Source organism: Vulpes lagopus, chromosome 3, assembly GCF_018345385.1.
Source record: "Vulpes lagopus strain Blue_001 chromosome 3, ASM1834538v1, whole genome shotgun sequence".
Classification (NCBI taxonomy): domain Eukaryota; kingdom Metazoa; phylum Chordata; class Mammalia; order Carnivora; family Canidae; genus Vulpes; species Vulpes lagopus.
Window position 1 is genome coordinate 64,765,139 of NC_054826.1, and position 21,368 is coordinate 64,786,506.

At 36.3% G+C, this 21,368-nt stretch overlaps 1 protein-coding gene across 3 annotated transcripts in view; it reads left to right on the plus strand.

Annotated features, from left to right (window-relative positions):
* P4HA1 (prolyl 4-hydroxylase subunit alpha 1) overlaps window positions 1-21,368 on the plus strand; it is a 77,067-nt gene that overhangs the window by 44,436 nt on the left and 11,263 nt on the right. For 2 of the 3 annotated variants that reach the window (XM_041748182.1, XM_041748180.1), the window contains 2 exons: window positions 173-243; window positions 15,605-15,704. In XM_041748182.1, coding sequence (XP_041604116.1) covers window positions 173-243; window positions 15,605-15,704 — 171 coding nt within the window. The remainder of the gene's footprint in view (window positions 1-172; window positions 244-15,604; window positions 15,705-21,368) is intronic. The other variant, XM_041748181.1, reaches the window with a different exon arrangement.

The window sequence follows — 21,368 nt, forward strand, 5'->3', positions numbered from 1 at the left end:
ATTGCCACCTGTCTAAATGTTTTTGCTGATTTGAAACCATTACCTACCATCCAGACCAATCTGAACCTTTCCGATCACCTGTGGCTTGGCAAAACCAAACAAAACCAACCAAACAAAAGCCCAAAATTGCCTGCTACGTGAGTAAGTCCTTGTCCTTTCTCTTTTTTTGTAGCTGAGCCGAGCTACAGTACATGACCCTGAGACTGGAAAATTGACCACAGCACAGTACAGAGTATCTAAGAGGTAAGGGAGTAATGGAGAGAATTTTAGTCCTATTTGAACCATTTTCTTTCTTGAGAATCTAATTTTCATAAAACCCATGGTGTGGTTTCTAAGGCCAAGACTTTAGGCATGACAATCATTCCTGAATTTTCATGATAGACTAAGACGACTAACCCCAGACATGGTTATGGGGCAGTTAATAGAGATTTTCCAGAAGTAGCTTACTAGATTTCAGAATGCCTGCTGAAACTCCCCAGGCCCCATCTGAAACATGAAGTTGTGTTCCCATATTGAAGTAAGAGAAGTTCCCAAAGAACTTGGAGTTATGCTTCATAGAAACAAGGCCTAATTTGGCTTCCTTAGTAAAGCAAAGATTTAAAAATCTCAGGGTCACCCCAATAGCTAACTGTAGGTATTGGAAAGTACATGCCTTGAAGGATTCCATGACAAATCCTTAAGTCAAATGATTTCAAATTATTTGCTTTTAACAGTGTTTACAGAGAATGTACTTAAGTTATTAGCTGATAGATCACTGAAATAATTTTGAACAGTAGATTCCTGTATAACTCATGTATACAACTTAGAAGGAGCCCACAGAATAAGTGACATTATTCCAACAGGAACTCCTTTTCCATCTACTTATTTATGTAAAGGAAGTTTCTCAGCTCTCTTAGAAATAAGAATATTGAAAATAAAATAAGCTCCTTCTGTCTCATTAGAAATATCTTAACATATTTTCACTTTTTATATTGGATAATTGTTTAATCGCATTATTTAGAATAATGTATACTAATAATTGTAATCTCATTCCAGAAGACATTGCTTTTAACAATTATACCTTTAGGGTAATAGGAATTTATATTTTTATCAATTTATAAAATTTTGTTGTAGAGAAGTTTAATGTAATAAAAGACTTTTAGGCATATAAATATATTTCTGTAGGACAGGGCTTCTCAACCTCAGCACTATTGATGTTTTGGATCAGATAGTTCTTTGTTGTTTGGGGTTGTCACAGCTTTGTATGATGTTTAGCAGCATCTCTGGCACTCACTAGATGCCAGTAACACCCTTCATCCCAGTTGTGACAATCAGAATGTCTCCAAATATTGCCAGATGTCCCCTGGTAGGCAAAATTCCCACCACCACCCCCAGATTTAACCTCTTCACCCATGTTGAAAGCCACTACTCTAGGGTAAGAATGGAATGAAGATACAGTTCAAGGGAAAAAAAAAAAAGAATGATATAAAATTTCCCAAGTATTAAAAAAATACTTCATTCATGTCATTGTGGTATTTAGATTCCACTGGATATGTTAAAAAAAATCATTTTTCAGTAATTACTATTTCAGTATGCCAGAATTAAATCCTTTGAAACTACTTGATGAAAAATTTTAGTTGTCAACTAAAAAAATGTGCAGAAACTAAGCATGTAGATTTTAGCAACTATTTTAGGAGTTAGAGGAACAAAAATTTTGAATATTAGTGCTATAAGTCATAGCAAAAGTACTCTGAAGGCTGTACAGAATTCATTGTTTCCTTATTCTTTTTGGGCGAAGCTATATGTCCTTCTTATGGTAATAACCTTTAACATGGCCACACATATATCATGGCTTCCTAACTGTGTGCCCCATGCTACCTGCCCCCTGTCCCCAATTAGAAGATATGAAGAAAATTTAACTTCTATCATTTGAGTTTGATTTCAGGGTGACCAAGGATTTGCAGAAATTAATTTGGATAATGTTTTGATACGTGATTTATAATGCTTCTGTGCATTGTAATTAACTCTAAATTTCAAGTTAAACTTCAGCTTACTTTTCATTCTATTACAGAATCCTATGTCTTAAAAAATTAACCTGTTATAGGTGGAGTAAAAGAAGAAAATTAACCCATTACCTAACTTTTTTTTTTTAAGATTTTATTTATTTATTCATAGACACAGAGAGAGGCAGAGACACAGGCAGAGGGAGAAGCAGGCTCCGTGCAGGGAGCCCGATGTGGGACTCGATCCTGAGTCTCCAGGATCACACCCCAGGCTGCAGGCGGCGCCAAACTGCTATGCCACCAGGGCTACCCCATTACCTAACTTTTTAAAGAAAATAAGCCATTATATATTTTATCAAAGATTACTACATAGTTTTAGGCATTTTTACTGTCATGAGCCTTGTATCTAAATTTTCCAGATTTGGATGCCTTTAGGAAGTGCATAAAATTTCATGAACTTGGTTCTTTGGAAGTCATTTTTGGAAATTTTTTATATATACAATGGACCTTTTGAAGAAATATCCAGCCCACAGAGTCATTGGACTCTTACCAATAAGGCAAAATAAATTACACTTGGAAAGTGATCTAAAAAAAAAAAAAAAGGAAAGGTGATCTATGATCTTTTTTTTCCCTTAAGAACTAAATATTTCTAAACGTTTGAGCTTATTTTTAAAATACTCTAATTTTATACCTCTGAAAAGCAGTTTCATTGGATTTCTTTAGAAAAACACAACCATACTTTATTTTGTCTATGGCAATAGAAGACCTTAACCAGCAGCCATAGAAGCATTGGAAGACACACCAGAATAAATTTACTCAGTCTCAGCATAGTATGCAGTGTGTGTTTGTGTTCAAAACAACCTAGTAACAATGGAGTTCCACAGCACAGTGATACTCATATTTACTCTTAAGGAAAATTGTTCAGCAAGTCTTTTAAAAATAAAATGCATATGTTAAGAGAGAGGCCTTAACTGTTAAAGAAGGAATTTGCTCCATAACATATCCTAAACCTTTCGTATTTTAACAAATAAAAAGTTTTTGCTATTTTGGGAATTTATTAGCTCTATCAAGACATTTTCTACCCATCACTGGGAATTGGAATTTTGAAGATTCCTACAAGTGAAATAAATGAGTGTTTTATGTTTCCTTCACACATTATAACTCTGAAAAAGGCATCTCAAATGTAAAATAGAAAAATTAATGTGTACTAATATTAATGTAGTTCCTTTTGCTGTGGGAACATCTGTATTTTGAATGGGTCAGAAGGGAATTTCAAATATCTGTATTTTGAGAAATTTCTAAGTGATTGCATCATCTTCCATGGAAGGAAAAATATGTTCCAGCATCCTAGCAAAAAGAATTTTATTTGGGTAAAGTATGTGTGGAAATCTATTACTGTTTATTTATTGACTGTCTTTTAACTTTTGGTAAGTCATCTCTGTCCTTCACAGTATTTAAAAAAAAAAAATTTACTACAGCTTGTTAATGGAGATGCTAATGATTTGGGCTGAGTCAGAGAAATGGAATTCTGGTTTTAGAAAGGTAAACATTGAGTTACATGCTCTAAAAAAAGACAGTTTAGTTATGTGAGCTCATAAAGTCCTGTTAAAGTAATATTAAGAGATATGCAAATAAACAATCTAGTGTGGTAGAAAAAGCTTCTTTGATTCTGGGGAGCTATTTTTGGAAGTGGTTTTCATTTTCCTACTCTGATACACATTTTCCTATAATATATTTCCTTATGCTTATTTAATTTACTCATGTAAATAAGGAGCAAATATGATATAAAAGCATATTAATATTTTATAGAACAGGGGCAAATACAAATATCTGTGAATTTCAGATATTTTTTTAAATTGGAGTCACTTTTAACAACGACATTGCCCTCTGTTAGGTTGAACAGTGGTTCTCAGATTGAGATTAACTGAATCGGACAGATCTATAGTGTCATTGTCTAATTGTCCCACTAAAAACCAGAGGACCAGGATGAATTTCCAGGCTAGATGATAACTCTTTCTTTATTAACCATCAAGCACTTACAGAAGAAGACTTAGGGTCCAGAATTATTTTTTGCCCTTGCAAAAAAAAAAAAATCACAGTTTTTATATTAGCTAATTGTAAAATGTCAGTTTTTACATGTGTTGGGTTAGAAGGAGAAGCTAGTGCAAATTTTATCATTCACATTTTCCTTCGGAGGCTTTCTGCCAAAACCTCCAAAATGATAGTGACTGTCTATTCATTTGAACATGATATCCTTATTAATATATTAAAAATATAGTCCTGCACTGTGAGAATGTTGCTTCTTACTCAAAGCATTCCAGGAAGACCTAGGTGGCTCAGTCAATTAAGTTTCTGACTCTTGATCTCAGCTCAGGTCTTGATTTTGGGGTTGTGCGTTCCAGTCCTATGTTGGTGGGGTATGGAGCCTACTTTAAAAAAAAAGAAAATAAAAGAAAGCATTCCAGTAATGCTGTAAAACAAATAATATATTAGAAGAAACGGGGCAGCCCGGGTGGCTCAGCAGTTTAGCGCCGCCTTCAGCCCAGGTTGTGATCCTGGAGACTGGGATCAAGTCCCACGTTGGGCTCCTTGAGGAGAGCCTGCTTCTCCCTCTTGCCTGTGTCTCAGTCTCTCTCTCTCTCTCTCTGTCTTTCATGAATAAAAAATAAATAAAATCTTAAAAAAAATGTTGAAACATTACTCTGAATGTACAACTTAGATCTGGGGTTCCTATGATTAAGACCAAAAGGAATGTATTTTGTGTTATCTAATTAGTAATGAAAAATACTGTACATTCTAACTTGATTAAAAAATACTGAATACTGGGAACCTTGATTTAATTTAATGGAGGAATAAGACTTTTAAATCCTGAAGAATAGACAGTTAATATATATTACAGTATCCTTATTACCTCCACTGAATCTTTTAGCAGTGTTAAAACAATCTAAATTCAGGGCTGATTTCTTAGACTAACTGATAGGTCTGTAACAGTGTTGCTGAAGACAGATTAGCAGTTGGCATCCGGATGAACAAAATATTTTATTTATTTATTAATTATTTTTAACAAAATATTTTAAACATATAGAGTTCTCCAGCTAAAGAGAATCCTTTTATATTTTGGAGAGGTTTTCACATGAAGGTCAAATTAAGTAAAATAACTTTACATGCATAAGTAGAATTTATTTTCCTCTCTAGTGACAGTAATAGAACCGTAATTAAGATAAGTTCTTTTTAACCTTTAATCATTAGTAACTTTAACTGCTAAGCCTCAGACCTTCCATTGAGATCATTTACGGTATAACAAAAAGTGCAAATTAAAACTTCAGAAGATGGGGAATTCCCTGGTGGCTCGGTGGTTTAGGGCCTGCCTTCGGCCCACGGCATAATCCTGGAGTCCTGGGATCGAGTCCCGCATTGGGCTCCCTGCATGGAGCCTGCTTCTCCCTCTGCCTGTGTCTCTGCCTCTTTCTCTGTCTCTCATGAATAAATAAATAAAATCTTAAATAAATAAGTAAATAAATAAAACTTTAAAAGAAATCTAAACAATTAACATTAAAATTTTTTTCCTTTAAGATTAGGAAAAATTTAAAAGATTGATACTGCAAGGATTTTCTGAAAGGGCACTCATAAATGTATAGTAAAAGTATAAAATACCTTTTTGGAGAACAATTTGACATCATTCATCAAAATGTAAAGTTGTCTAGCAGTTCCACTTTTAGGAGTTTAACCTACAGAGAGGTATTCCCACAAGTGTGCAAAGATATAAAAAAAAATTTTCATTACAGTATTATTTGTAATGGAGGAAAAGTAGAAATAGCCTTTTTTTTTTTTTTTTTTTTTTTAGAAATAGCCTTATTTAACCAGTGCTTTATTGGTAGATCTTCATGGTCATTTTAGAAGTAAAGAAACTTTATTTTAAAATGAAAAGCAGGGGCACACGTAGATTGGTGGCTCAGTTGGTTGAGCATCTGACTCTTTGTTTTGGTTCAGGTTGTGATAATCAGGGTCATGAGATCCAGCCTCACATCAGGCTCTGCCGTCAGAGCGGAGTCTGTTTGGGATTCTCTCTCTCTTCCATCTCCCTCTGTCTCTCTTGCTCATGCTCACGTTCTCTCTCAAATAAATAAATCTTTTAAAATAAAAAAATGAAAACCAGTAGCTAAAAAACAGCATGGAATGGGAATATAAAGTGATATAGTTGTTATGGAAAAGAGTCTGGTATTTCCTCAAAAAGTTAAACACAGGATTACTATATGGGCCAGAAATTCCACTGCTAGGTATACACCCAAAAGAATCAAAAGGAGGGACTCAAGCAGGTACTTGTACACTCAAATTCATAACAGCATTACTCACAATAGCCAAAACGTGGAAGCAACCTAGGTACGCATGAATAGATAAGCAAAATGTTGTATGTCCATATAATGGAATATTATTCAGCCTAATAAAGGAATGGAATTCTGATACATGCAACAACATGGATGAACTTTGAGGATATTCTATTAAATGGAGTAAGACAAGGATAAATATTATGTGATTCTATTTATAGGAGGTAACCAGAATGAAAAATTCATGCAGACGAGAAGTGAATTAGAGGTTACTAATTCACTAAGGGGCTAAGAGAAGAGGGAAATGGCAAATTCTTGTTTAGTGGGTACAGAATGCAGTTTGAGATGATGAAAAGTTCTGGAAATAGTGGTGATCATTGCACAACTTGTTGAATGTACTTAATGGCATTGAATTTTACACTTAAAATGCTTAAAGTGGTAAATTTTATATTAATGTAGTTTTTACCACAATAGTTTTTTTTTAACTGAGGTGCTATGTGTATTGACTTGGAAAAGTGTCAGAAGTATTTTCAGGGACAAAAAAAGTGAATGTGTTTATTGATATGGAGATTGGAAGGTGGGTAGATTTCTATTTTTAAAAAAATTCTCTCTGGGGACGCCTGGGTGGCTCAGTGGTTGAGCATCTGCCTTCTGCCCAGGGCGTGATCCTGGAGTCCTGGGATCAAGTCCCACTCATATCGGGCTCCCTGCATGGAGCCTGCTTATCTCTCTGCCTGTGTCTCTGCCTCTCTCTCTCTCTCTCTCTCTTTCTTTCTTTCTCTCTCCCTCCCTCTCTTTCACGAATAAATAAATAAAATCTTTTTAAAAAAATTCTCTCTGTATATTTGTTTCCATACAGGGAAATGTTGAGAGGATAAGTACCTATTTATTAGTACTGTGTATCCGTAAGGAGTGGGACTAGGAAAAGGACTTTATATACTTTTGTATCGTTTGAAATTTTTATAAGTATTTTTTAAAATAGCTTTATTGGGAGATACACATACCATACAATTCATTGGTTGAAAATGTACAGTTGAGTAGTTTTTAGTATATTCAGAGTTGTGCGTCCATCACCACAATGAATTTCATTTTATTTTTTAAAAAGATTTTATTTGAGAGAGAGAGCATGCATGAGAGAGCACCAGTGATGAAGAGAATCAGGGTGCCTATTGAGCAGGGAGCCTAATGTGGAGCTGAATCCCAGGACTCTGGGATCATAACCTGAGCTGAAGGTAGCTGCTTAATGGACAGAGCCACTCAGGCATGCACCCCTCACAATGAATTTTAGAACATTTTCATTACCTGAAAGAGAAAATCTGCACTCCTTAGCAATAACCACTCAATCCTCAATTCATCACCTCTCCTATCCCAGCCCTGGTGGGTGATCACTAATCTACTTCCTGTCTTTATAGATTTGCCTGTTCTGGATATATTTTTTAATATTTGGTTTATTTATATGGAGAGAGAAACTACTAGCAGGGGAGGGGAAGAGGGAGAAGGATAAGTAGACTCCCTGCTGTGCACAGAGCCCGCCGAGGGGCTCCATCCCAGGACCCTGAGACCGTTACTTGAGCTGAAGTCAGATGCTTAGCCAACTGAACCATCCAGGTGTCTCTGTTCTGTTTATTTCATATAAATGAAATAATACAATATGTGGCATTTTGATGTGGCTTCTTTCACTTGCCATGTTTGCAAGGTTCATTGATACTGATGTATGTATGTATCTACACTTCATTCATTTTGGGGGCTGAACTATATTCCATTGTATGCATGTTACTGGTTTTATTTACCTATTCATAGTTGGATTGTTTCTACTTTTTGGCTATTATGAATAATGCTGGTCTGAACATTCATGTATAAATTTTTATGTGAACATAAGTTTACATTTTTCTTGGGTACACCTAGGAGTACTCCTACACCTAGGAGTGTAATTGCTAGGTCATAGGATAATTCAGTATTTAATCATTTGAAGAACTGCTAGCCTTTTCCAAAGTGGCAGCACCATTTTATAATCCCACCAGCAGTGTATGGGTCATTCCAGTTTCTTCCCATCCTCATCAACACTTGTTATTGTCTGTCTTTTTTATGATTATAGCCATTTTTGTAATGTGCTATTGCATTGTGGTTTGATTTGCATTTCCCAGTGGCTGATGATGTTGAGCATCTTTCCATGTACTTATTGGCCATTTGTTTATTTTCTTTGAAGACTCTTTATTTTTAGATCTTTTACCTATTTTTGACTTCATTTGTCTTTTATTTAGTGGTAATAGTTCTTTATATATTTTAGACCCAAATATTTTTTTTAAAAAAGATTTTATTTATTTATTCATGAGAAACAGAGGGAGAGAGAGAGAGACACAGGCAGAGGCTCCCTGCAGGGAGCCCGATGTGGGACTCGATCCTGGGTCTCCAGGATCATGCCCTGGGCTGAAGGCAGTGCTAAACTACTGAGCTACCCAGGCTGCCCCTAGACACAAATTTTTATTAGATACTTGATTTGCAGAAATTTTCTTCCAGTCTCTGACTTGTCTTTTCAATTTCTTAGTAGTGTCCTTTGAAGCACAAAATTTTTTATTTTGATGATACCCAGTCTATTTTTTTTATTATTGCTTATACTTCTGATGTCAGAGCTAAACTAGTGTCTAACTTAAGGTCACAAAGATTTAGACTTACAGTTTTTTCTAAGAGTTTTACAATTTTAGCTCTTACATATAGGTCTTTAATTCCTTTTGAGTTCATTTTTTTTTATATGATATGAGGTATGGAGCCCAACTTCTTTCTTTTGCATATGCTTATTTGGGGCCCAAGACTATTTTTTGAATATAACAAACACTTCTTATATATATGTGTGTGTATATATATGTGTGTGTGTGTGTATGTGTATATACACACATATATATGTGTGTAGGCCCCATATTGAACATGGACCCCACATTGGCTTGAACTCACAAGCCTAAGTTTAGGACCTGAGCTGAGATCCAGAGTTGGATGCTTACCTGAGTTGCCTGGGTGCCCCACATTTCTTGCTTTTATAATTTTAAAAGTGTGAAGTGAAAATCAAAATGATAATTTGCTAGAATACCAAAAGTGAAGGTGTTTGGTAACAGGAAACTTTAGGCTGCAGAGTAAGCATTGTCAAAGAGAAGATTAAAGATAAAGAGAGGCAGTAATTGGTAGATTGAGTTAGAATGTATTTCTTCCAATTCTGAGTTTCTAGTAGAACTAGGAGCTAATCTAGTGTGTCAGTGTACCTGTCTTTCTGACTGGCAACAATTTGAGTTAGAAAGGGTAGATTCAACAGCATAGAGAAAAGATCCAGTCTCTATAAGGCTGAAGGACAGTGCTTCTATCAAAGTATATGAGAAAAAGTAAGAGTAGATTCTTGTGGTAGCAGGGAGGAAGTTGAAGGTAACAAGTAGGAAACAAGGTTCTCTGTGGGTGATGGGTTCCAGGATGGATAGGAACAATTCTCAAGATGTATCTAGTTTGAAATTTTTTCTAGAAGATATTTATTTTTTTTAAAGGATTTTATTTAGTTATTTGAGAGAGAGCTAAAAGAGGGAGCATGAGTCGGGGAGGGTAGAGGGAGAGGGAGAAACAGGCTGTCTGCTGAGCCAGGAGCCCTACATGGGGCTCAATCCCAGGACTCTGGGATCATGACCTGAGTTGAAAGCAGACACTTAACCTACTGAGCCACCCAGGTGCCCAGATATATTTATTTTGAGAGAGAGAGAGGGAGAGTGCATGCATACGCATGCATGAGAGGTGGGGAGGGGCAGGGCAAGAGGTATAGAGAATCTCAAGTATACTATGCACTGAGCACAGAGCCTGACTTAGGGCTTGATCTCACAACCCTGAGATCATGACCTGAGCCAAAACCAAGGGTCAAATGCTTAACCAACTGTGCCACCCAGGTGCCCCTAAAATTTTAATAGAACACTTGCCAATCTTGTGTTGCAGTTATCTGTAAAAATCAAGTCAGTAGTTTGTGGCTTATAAAGTTCAAAATCTGTCAAATTGTTGCCAGCTAGAAAGATAGGTATAGACAGACTAGATTAGTGCCTAGTTCTACTAGGAACTCCGTCAGAATTGGGAGAAATAAATTCTTAGTGTATTTATCTGCTGCAGCCTTCATAATGATAAATTTCTTGGATCCTTCCTATTTCTGCCTCACTGAGGAATTCTACTCAGCCAGTCCATATAAATTTGCAAGGGATCACCAGACAAGTAATTATGGTAAAATAGAATAAATCTTAGATTATCTAAGAAATTTCTGATTAATTCATTTCTTCATTCAGCAAATATTTATTGAACATCTACCATGTGCCAGGCACTCTAATAGGTTCTGTAGATATAGTGGTGAGCAAAACCAAGTAGAACTTATATGTATTTGGGATTAGTAGTTGAATGAAGACATTTTACCTTAACCAAACAACAAATTAATATACAGTTACTGTGATAAATGCTACAAAGTACTATATAGTACTATATGTATATATAGTACTATAAAAGATATATAGTACTATAAAACATTACCAGAAAAAACAAAAACAAAACAAAAAACCCAAAAACATTACCGGCAGCTGCCTTTTGCATTTCCAAGGGGATGGAGGTAGCCTCTATCTGAGGTGCTTCAGTTGCAAATGGTTGCCAGCTCTAAGATTAATGGTTCTGGGGGTACAGCTGCCACCATCCTCCATCCTTTGGACCAAGGGTGATTCCCATAGTAGCATCCAGCAGGTGCCCACCAAAGTCCTTGTGGTCTTTTATATATCAGAAGTACTACAAAAGCTTGACTGCTTTTGTGAAGAGCATTTTATTTCTAAGAGAAAATGTTAAGAGTTACCTCAGAAAAATACTTCTTCCCTCTTAGAAGAAGAGTGCTAGCAGGACCTCAGTCTTTTGAGGTAACAGACTGAAGAGGATTCCCATCAGGGTGGGTTATCTTGACCTCTGCAGCATCTGGGAATGGGGTGGATGATGTGCACTCGATGATGCATGCTGTGGTAGATCATGTGCGCTGGCAGAGATCTCTGGATGGAAAGATGGTACTGGTACAAGTGGAAGGCAGCATTTCACAGCTGGGAGAATGAGAGCAGCATTCACTGAAGAAGTCATTCAAGCAGCTAGGAAATGGAGAGAAGCTGGAAAGAGATGTCTATCTGTTCTTCAAGGAGGGTAGAGGCACAGAAACTATGACATGTGCATTCTAAAGAGGAAGATGTTTTGAGCTTGTGGATAGTTAACATGGATGCCAAGGTTGGGCATAAAGTGGAGAGAGTTATTGAAAGACTGCAAGCAGCATTGAATGCTCAGCCAACAGCATCAGTCTAGAGGCTTGTGTTGCTAAGGAAGTGGACACGTGTGTAGTTGTGGTGAGACATTACTAGGTGGAATTAGGGGATGATGAAAAGCCTATAGCCTAATCAAATCATTCAGCAAACTACTGATCCTCTTCAACCTGGAAAAGGATTTCTAAGGAAGACAAATTGTCTCAAAGTTTGTTCCTGTAGTCTAGTTTATTTTAATGGTAAGAGTAGCTTACTTAAAAAAAAAAAATACACGTAGGCGCTCAAATTACCTTCCACAGGTACGTGAGTGATAATCTCCCTTCATGAAATTAAGACTTATTTTAAAATCTATTTATCTAAAAGTTGTTTGAAACTACAATACTAATCCCTACTGAGGGCAAAGTATAGTCGATAGAAAACTATTAACAGATGAAATGTGTCATGTATCAGGTCATATACCAAAATGGAAAGCTAGTTTTAAGCAATATTTCAGAAGCCTTGCTATTTTAAAAACTGAAAGTGTTTCACAGTCTTATTCTTAATAAATAATTATCCCTGTTTGTGAGAGAATAAAATTTAGAAGATTGCAATAACTGTGTTTCACAATATTTACCCACCTGCATACAAAAAACAAAGATAGTTGCCTGTGTTCTAAAGGAGGGCAAAATTAGAAAACTCATTTTAGTCTTGAACCAGAGAATGTTTCTTAAGAGACTTGCTAATCATTGTGGTATCCACAGCAAAATATCGCCTTACTGATGAAAAAGGTGCATTAATGTAACAGTTAAAAAAGAGATGTGGTTCTTAATGTTTTTAAAAAATCCTGTCAATTGTAATCATTATAGATTTTATAACTGCCTTTCTTACAACTTCTTGACACAGTTTGAGAAAGTATGTTATTGTTACTTACTATTTTTAAATTAATTTTACTGAAGTCCATCAGAACAAGAAGAATCCTATATATTTTCTTTTGAAATGGGTGTGAGAAATATAAATTTTATAACAGTATTATTTATCCTGGTTCAGTTCTAATAGCATGTCATGTCAATTTAATGTTGTGATTAGTAAAAACTTCTTCACTCTCCTTCTTCCTTTTCCTCTTATTAAAATAAAAATTATAAGAAGTTTTGACAGGGAGGAGTCAAGGAAGGCTTCTCTGAAGAAGAGATGACTAAATTGATAATCCAAAGCCTCATCTTTGCAAAGTGAAAAAGAGACTATTCTGGGCAGAAAGAAGAAAGAGCACATGCACTGGCCTTGGGGCTAGAAGGAATATGTTCTTAAAGAAATCAAGGTGGGGCACCTGGAGAGAGACTATAGTGGGAGAGGCTGTAAGGGAGACCAAGACCAAGCCAACCAGAGAGACTGAAGGAATGCTGGAGAATAAATGAGGAGGAGTTTCCAGAAGGATGAACATTCAGTTGTTACTAAAAGAGCAAATACAATGAGAATTGGAAAAATCTTGGTAGATTTAGTACCACATTAGTTGGGGTGATATTACCAAGAGCAGTTTTGATAGAGTGGTAAGGGACTGAAGCTACACTGGAATGAATTAAGAAATGAGTTGGGGCTCTTGGCTGGCTCAGTTGGTAGAACATGTGACTCTTGATCTTGGGGTTGTAATTTTGAGCTCCACAATGGGTGTAGAGATTACTTTAAAATATTAAAAAAGAAATGAAGAATCTGTGGGAAAAGTTGGCTTACAGAGGGAAGAGAAAGAGATTGGTAGCTGGAAGAAGATAGAGCCTTGAAGGAAAGACATTTTTTTTAAAGATTTTATTTGTTAGAGCGCACAAGTTGAGGGAGGAAAAGAGAGACAGACACCCTGCTGAGCAGGGAGCCCCATGTGGGACTCCATCCCAGGACCCTGAGATCATGATCTGAGCGGAAGACAGATGCTTAATTGACTGAGCCACCCAGGCACCCCTGAAGGAAAGAATTTTTATATATTTAAGGGAGAGACTTGAGCTCAGTTTAAAGCTGTGAGAGGAATTGAGAAGGAAAGTTGATTAAGGGAGAAAGGGCCAATCAATGATTTATGCTTCCTAAAATGTCAGAAAAGAATAGAATCTAAGGCAGAGGATTAGCTTTAGATTATGGAGAGAAATCTCTTTGGAACTGGAATGAAGGAACTAGATGAACTAAAAGGAACAGATAGATGCAAACGTAGGTAGATTGTACAGTTTCTATTTTCTGTCAAGGAGGGGATATGTACTGAAAGAAGGGGGAAGCTGAGGTGGGTTGGAGTTCAGAGTAGAAGAAGGAGTAGGAGTCTGGGCCCATTCGAAGTTGGTATTCATGAATTATCAGTGGAATACATTTGCCCTATTTCAGGACTTTGTCCAGTAGGGTTTGGTGACACAGGTATAAGCTTAGAGAAAAAAAAATCATTCCTGAGGATAGTATTTTTGCCAGGCAGTTTAATTTAGGCACTTAGCAAGAATGTTGTTGAAATGATAGATCGTGGAATCAGAGGTTGATGAGAGAAGTGAAGAAAGAATGAGGCTGATAGACCAGAAGGAAGCATATGCAAAGGAGATAGTTTAATTTGGGGTGCTTTTTTTATTTAGCTATGGTTCCCATACCATAAAATTCCCTCCTTTAAAGTGTATAACTCAGTGGTTATTTTAGTCTTTTTAGTTATGCAATCTTTACCATTATCTAATTTCCAAACATTCCCATTACCCCAAAATAAAGCCTGTACTTACTAGCAGTAACTCCTCATTTCCTCCTTCCTCTGGCAACCCCTGATCTACTTTCTATATCTGTTGATTTGCCTATTCCGGACATTTCCCATAAATGGAATCCTAATATGTGGCCTTTTGTATCTTGCTTACTTAATGTTTTCAAGGTTCATCCATATGGTGGCATGTATCAGTACCCGCTTCCTTTTCATGGCAACATAATCCATTATATGGATGATATATCACATTTTATGTATCTCTTCATCAGTTGATGAATATTTGGATTATCTCCACTTTTTGGCCATTACTAATGCTGCTATGAACATTTATGTACAAGTTTCTGTATGGACATATGTTTTAATTTTTCTGTATGTACCTGGAATTGGAATTGCTGAGTCATACGTAACTGTACATTTTACAATTTGAGGAAGTGCCATACTGTTTTCCAAAGCAGCTACACCATTTTTACATTCCTACCAGCAATGTATGAGGGTTCTGATTTCTTCACATTCTCACCAGCACCTGTAATTGTCCATCTTTTGTTTTATTTGGGGTCTTGAACTCAAGATCCTGATATCAGGACCTGGGCTAAGAATCAAATACTTAACTGAGCTAACCAGGGGTCCCTGTCCACCTGTTTTTATTATAGTCTTCCTACTGGGTGTATTTTGGTACCTTTTAAAAACTTATTTTTATTTATGCAAATAACATGAATTTTTTCTTTTTTAAAAAAGGATTATTTTAGAAAGAGTGTGTGAGTAGGGGAAGGGGCAGAGAAAGAGAGAATCTCAAGCAGGCTCCCCACTAAGCATGGAGCCCAATGAGGGGCTCAGTCTCATGACCCTGAGATCATGACCTGAGCCAAAATCAAGAGTTGGACACTTAACTGAGCCACCCAGATGCCCCTACATGAATTTTTTTCTTATAAAATATGTACACTGTAGAAGTCAGGCTAAAAACCCTATGATCTCCACCCCAGTCAATTCCTATACTTTACCTAAAAAGAAAAATTGTTTTCAATTTGGTATGTATTTTTACAGAATTTTTAAAAATTCTCAATGTAATAGCTCTCTGTAACCTTCTTAAATTAATCCAGCTGTTTTCAAAGAAACTGTGTAATAAATGAGTCAGTTTTTTCTAACCTTTAAAATGTAGCATCTTTAAAAAATTACAGCATTCATCAATAAAAATCCTATCAAGCAAGCCAACTAAATGCCTATAGGTGAAGGCTTACTGTCTCATATATTATGACTTTTGAAATGATGGCTTTTAATCTTTATGTAGTGAAACATTATCAGTAAAACTAATATTCTTGTTCTTAGTGCTTGGCTCTCTGGCTATGAAAACCCGGTGGTGTCTCGAATTAATATGAGAATACAAGATTTAACAGGACTGGATGTTTCCACAGCAGAGGAATTACAGGTAGGTATTGATATTATCCTTAAATTATATGCTATCACATTATTTCTTTATACTTTTTCAAAACATGCTTCAGATGAGAGTTCTTCACATTGTACAAGCACTGTAAGGTATTGCAGGAGAGTTTGGGACCCCAAAAGTGAATATGCAAGCTGAAATCATGCAAACTGATCTTAATAATCACTGGGAAAAATTAAGATTTGTCTGTGATCTCTGAAATTCTTTTACAAAATGTTAAAAACTTACTGTTAAGTATAAATTTATAGGGAAATGAGCAATATGGAACATTAATATTTATTAAGTACACTATAATTTTTTGTCATTCTTAACTATAATTCTGTTAGGTAATTGGGGCAGTTCTTATTCTTTAATGTGTTTTCCTCTCTTTTCTATTGAGTTATAATTCACATACCATAAGATTTACCTTGGTTTTATTATATGCACATGGTTATGGAGCCATCACCACGATCTAATTGCAAGATATTTCATCACTTCAGAAACTTTAAGCAGTCACTCTCCATTCCCTCTCCCTAATGCTCTGGGCAATTTCTCATCTCCTTTCTATTTATGAATTTGCCTTTTCTAGATATTTCATATAATTCGAATAATATGTGGCCTATTATGTCTGATTTTTTTTATTATGTCTGATTTTTATCACTTAATGTAATGTTTTCAATATATCAGTATTTTATTCTTTTTCATGCTGAATAATACTCCATTTTTTGGATGTACTACACTTCATGTCAGCTGAAGGATATTTGGGTTGTTTGCACTTTTTGACTATAATGACTAATGCTGCTGTGAACATTTGTGTACACGTTTTTGTACAAACATTTAAAATCCATGGGTATATATCTACATATAGAATTGATGAGTCATGTAATAACTTCAGTTCAACATATGAGGAATCACTAAACTATTTTCCAAAATGACTGCACAATTTTCTAATTCCATTGGCAGTATGAGGATTACAATTTCTTCACATTCTTGTCAACACTTGTTCTTGTCTGTTTTTTTTCTCATTACGGTTTTCATTTCCATTTCCCTGATGGCTAATGATGTTGAGCATCTGTATTTTTTTGAGAAAATTTTTGTTCACATCCTTTGACTATTTCTTAATTGAGTTTTTGGGTTTTTGTTAAATTTTAAGTGTTCTTTTTACATTCTGGATACAGGACCATTATCAGATATGTGGTTTGCAAATATTTTCTCCCATTCTGTAGGTCATCTTTCATTTCCTTGATGATATCCTTTGGCACAGAATTTTTAATTTTGATGAAGTCTGATAGATCTTTTTTGTTTTTTGTTTTTGGAGTTTTTTTTAGTTGCTTGTGCTTTCTTTTTTACTAAATTCCATAATAGTTAACATACAGTTTTATATTAGTCTCAGAAGTGCAATATAGTGATTCAGCAATTTTGTGCATTACAGTGCTCATCATGATAAGTGTACTCTTAATCCCTATCATGCATTTCACCCATTCTACTCTATTCCCCTCCTATCTAGTAACCATCAGAATGCTCTCTATAGTTGATTCTGTTTTTTTGGTTTGTCTCTTTCTTTGTACATTTGTTTTGTTTCTTAAACTCCACATATGAAGGACACCTGGGGATGACTCAGTGGTTGAACATCTGCCTTTGGCTCAGGGCATGATCCCAGATTGAGTCCCACATCGGGCTCCCCACAGGGAACCTGCTTTCCCTCTGCCTATGTCTCTGCCTCTGTGTGTCTCTCATGAATAAATAAATAAAATCTTTAAAAAACTCCACATGAGTGAAATCATATGGTATTTATATTTCTCTAACTTATTTCACTGAGCATTATACTCTCTAGATCTATCCATGTTTTTGCAGATGGCTAGATTTCATTTTTTTTTGTGGCCGAGTAGTATTCCATTGTGTTTATCTATGATAATTTTATCCATTCACCTGTCAACGAACACTTGAGTTGCTTCTAAAATTTGGCTGTTGTAAATAATGCTGCAATAAATATAAGGGTGCATATATCTATTTGAATTAGTGTTTTTCTGTTCTGGAATTACTGGATCATATGGTAATTCTATTTCTAATTTTTTGAGGAACTTCCATACTGTTTTCCACAGTGGCTGTGTCAGTTTGCATTCCCACCAACAGTGCACAAGGGTCTCTTTTTCTCCACAACCTCACCAACACCAGTTGTTTCTTGCATTTTTTTATTTTAGCCATTCTGACTGGTGTGAGCTGATGTTTCATTGTGGTTTTGATTTACATTTCCCTGATGATGAGTGATGTTGAAATGTTGAACATATTTTCATGTGTCTGTTGACCATCTGTATGTCATCTTTGGAGAAATGTCTGTTCATGTCTTATGCCTATTTTTAATTGAATTATTTATATTTTGAGTGTTGAGTTGTGTAAGTTGATACAGACAATGTTAGAGAAATTACTGTACTGCCTGTGCTCTTTACTAGGATTTTTATAGTTTCAGGTATCACATTGGGTCTTTAATCCATTTCAAGTTTATGTTTATGTATGGTGTAAGCAAGTGGTTCAGTTTCATGCTTTTGCATGTTGCTGTCCAATTTTCCCAACACTATTTGTTAAAGAGACTATCTTTCCCATCGCATATTCTTCCTTTGTCAAAGGTTATCAGTCATATAATCATGGGTTTATTTCTGGGTTTTCTGTCCTGTTCCATTGATCTATGTGTCTGTTTTTGTGCCAATACCATACTGTTTCAGTTACTACAGCTTTGTGGTGTATTTTCATATCTGGGATTGTGATACCTACAGTTCTTTTTCAAGACTGCTTTGGCTATTGGACATCTTTTGTGGTTCTATACAAATTTTCATATTCTTTGTTCTGGTTCTATAAAAAATGCTGTTAGTTTGATAGGGAGCGAATTAAATCTATAGATTGCTTTGGGCAGCAGGGACATTTTAACAGTATTTGTTCTTCCAATACATGGCCATGAAATATCTTTCCATTTCAGTTTCTGTTAGATCCATCTGGTCCAGTGTGTCATCCAAAACTACTCTTTTCTTGATGATTTTTTTGTTTGATCAATCCATTATGAGTGTTAAAGTCTCTGACTATTATTATCAATTATTTCCTTTATGTTGTTATTACCTGCTTTATGTATTTGGGTGATCCCATGTTGGGTGCATAAATATTTACAATTGTTATATCTTACTGTTGGATTGTCCACTTTATGATTATATAGTGTCCTTCTTTGTCTCTTGTTATAATCTTGGTTTTAAAATGCGTTTTGTCCAAAATAAGTATTGCTATTTGGCTTTCTTTTCACTTCCACTTGCATGATTAATGCTTTTTCCTTCCCTTCACTTTCATTTTTTTAAAAATATTTTTTATTTATTCATGAGAGACACAGAGAGAGAGAGGCAGAGACACAGGCAGAGGGAGAAGCAGGCTCCATGCAGGGAGCCCAATGTGGGACTTGATCCCAGGACTCCAGGATCATGCCCTGGGCTGAAGGCAGGTGCTAAACCACTGAGCCACCCAGGGATCCCCATGGGGTTTCCTTTTTATGTAATTCTTTTCTTTTACTGCTTTTTAAATTGTGTCTTTATCACTGCTTTCTGCCGTTTTAATTACTCTATGTCTTGGTTTGGACCTCCCTGTTGATTTAGTTGGGGGCTCTCTCTACCTCCTAGAGGTAGATTTCTGTTTCTTTCCCCAGATTTAGAAACTTTTCAGCTATTATTTCTTCAAATTTTCTGCTTCCTTTTCTCTTTCCCTTCTAGAAACTATATAATCCAAATGTTACCATGTTTGATGGTGTCACTGAGTTCCCTTAGTCTATTTTCATTTATTTTTTTCTTTTTCCTCTACAGCTTGATTGCTTTCCATTACTCTGTCCTCCAGGTGGCTGGTCTGTTCTTCTACCTCCTGTGTTCTACTATTTATTCCCTTTAGTGTATTTTTAACTTAAGTTAGTGAGTTGTTCATCTCTGGTTCTTTTTTGTTTTGTTTTGTTTTGTTTTAAGATTTTATTTATTTATTCATGAAAGACACATACAGGAGCAGGGGAGCAGACACACAGGCAGAGGGAAAAGCAGGCTCCACGCAGGGAGCCTGACCTGGGACTCGATCACAGGACTCCAGGATCATGCCCTTGGCTGAAGGTGGCACTAAACTGCTGAACCACCTGGGCTCCCCATCTTTTTTGTTTTCTATCTCATTGTTGAGGGTCTCATTGAGGTCCTTCATTTTGTTCTCAAGTCCCATGAGCTTTATGACTATTACTTTAAATTCTCAATCAGGTATATTACTTACCTCAGTTTCACTTAGGTGTCTTGTGATTTTTGTCCTGTTTTTTCATTTTGGGACATATTCCTCTGTCCCCTTATTTTGTCTAACTCTGTTTCTGTCAGGTAAGTCAGCTATGTCTCCTATTCTTGAAAGTAGTGGCTTTATGAAGAAGAGGTCCTGTGGGGCCCTGCAACACAATGTCCCCTGTTCACCAAAACCCAGTGTTCAGGGGTTTCTCCTATATGTGTTGCATGTACCCTACTGTTGTGGCTGAGCCACTTTTGCCTTTAGTCCAGTCATCTGCAATGGCTCTCTTTCCCTATTGTGGGCAGGTTTAGGTCCTTGTGTTGTTAGTGAGCCAGTCTGGAACCACCTTGGGCTTAAGCTGAGTCAGATCAGATATTTGCCAAAGATGTAGTGAACCAAACTGCAGGGTGTTTTCCCTGTGTTGTGCCCTGAGAAGTTTTTGTTGGTGGGCGGAAGCTACAGGCAGACCAGTGTCTACCCCCAGCCCACTGCTGGACTGCAGTTTAACTAATGTATTTATCTTCACCTCTCCCCAGGGCGGAAGTCATTTTGGAGTGGTAGAGGCCTGTGTCAGGGCTACTTGCACACTGCTAGGCTTGTGGCATTAATTAGCCAGGTGGACTCTAAGAGTGTTTTGGAGAGGGCTGGAGATCATGGTGCTAGCAGGATCTGCACTGGTTTGCTGCAGGAGGGAGCCTATAGCCCCTGGGAAAACTCCTGCCCAGGTTGGAATGGAATGATGGGTCCATAGGAAAGCTCAGGAAAGGGGGAGGTGTACTGTAAGATGCATGCAGCTGTGCTGCGGGAGGGGATCTGAAGTTGCCTAGGATGAAGGTGATGTGTCTGTAGAAGAATGTTGGGGCAGGGCTCTCACTTTTAGCAGGAGAAATCTACAACTTCCTTGGTATTTATTATATTACTAAAAACTCTTATATATATCTTATTATTTCCTGATCTGTGTTTATTCTCATCTTCACAGAATCTTTAAGCCTATTTGATAAAGTTCTACTTACTAGGCTGATTCAACATGTCTACAATATAAGGAGTCAAATATCTAGAGTAATAATAATTTACATAGGACTTGGGACTTTGCTGTGGGCAGTATTCTTTTAATTATGTTCTCCTTTCATTTCATCAGCAGTGCTGTTTAAATTACATTCTCCTTTTATTTTGTCATATTGGGATGCAAGGAAGGAGTTAAGGAAGGTATCATTCTCCTTAGTTTACAAATAAGAAAACAGATGATATTGAAAAGTTACATATATTATAACTAAGAAATCTAGAATTTACAGTCAGACCAGATACTTTTCTTCTTTTACTGCTTCACACTGGGACACTGTCATTACCAATTGAAATTGTTAGGGCCATCAGGAATAATTAAGTTTCGTGTTA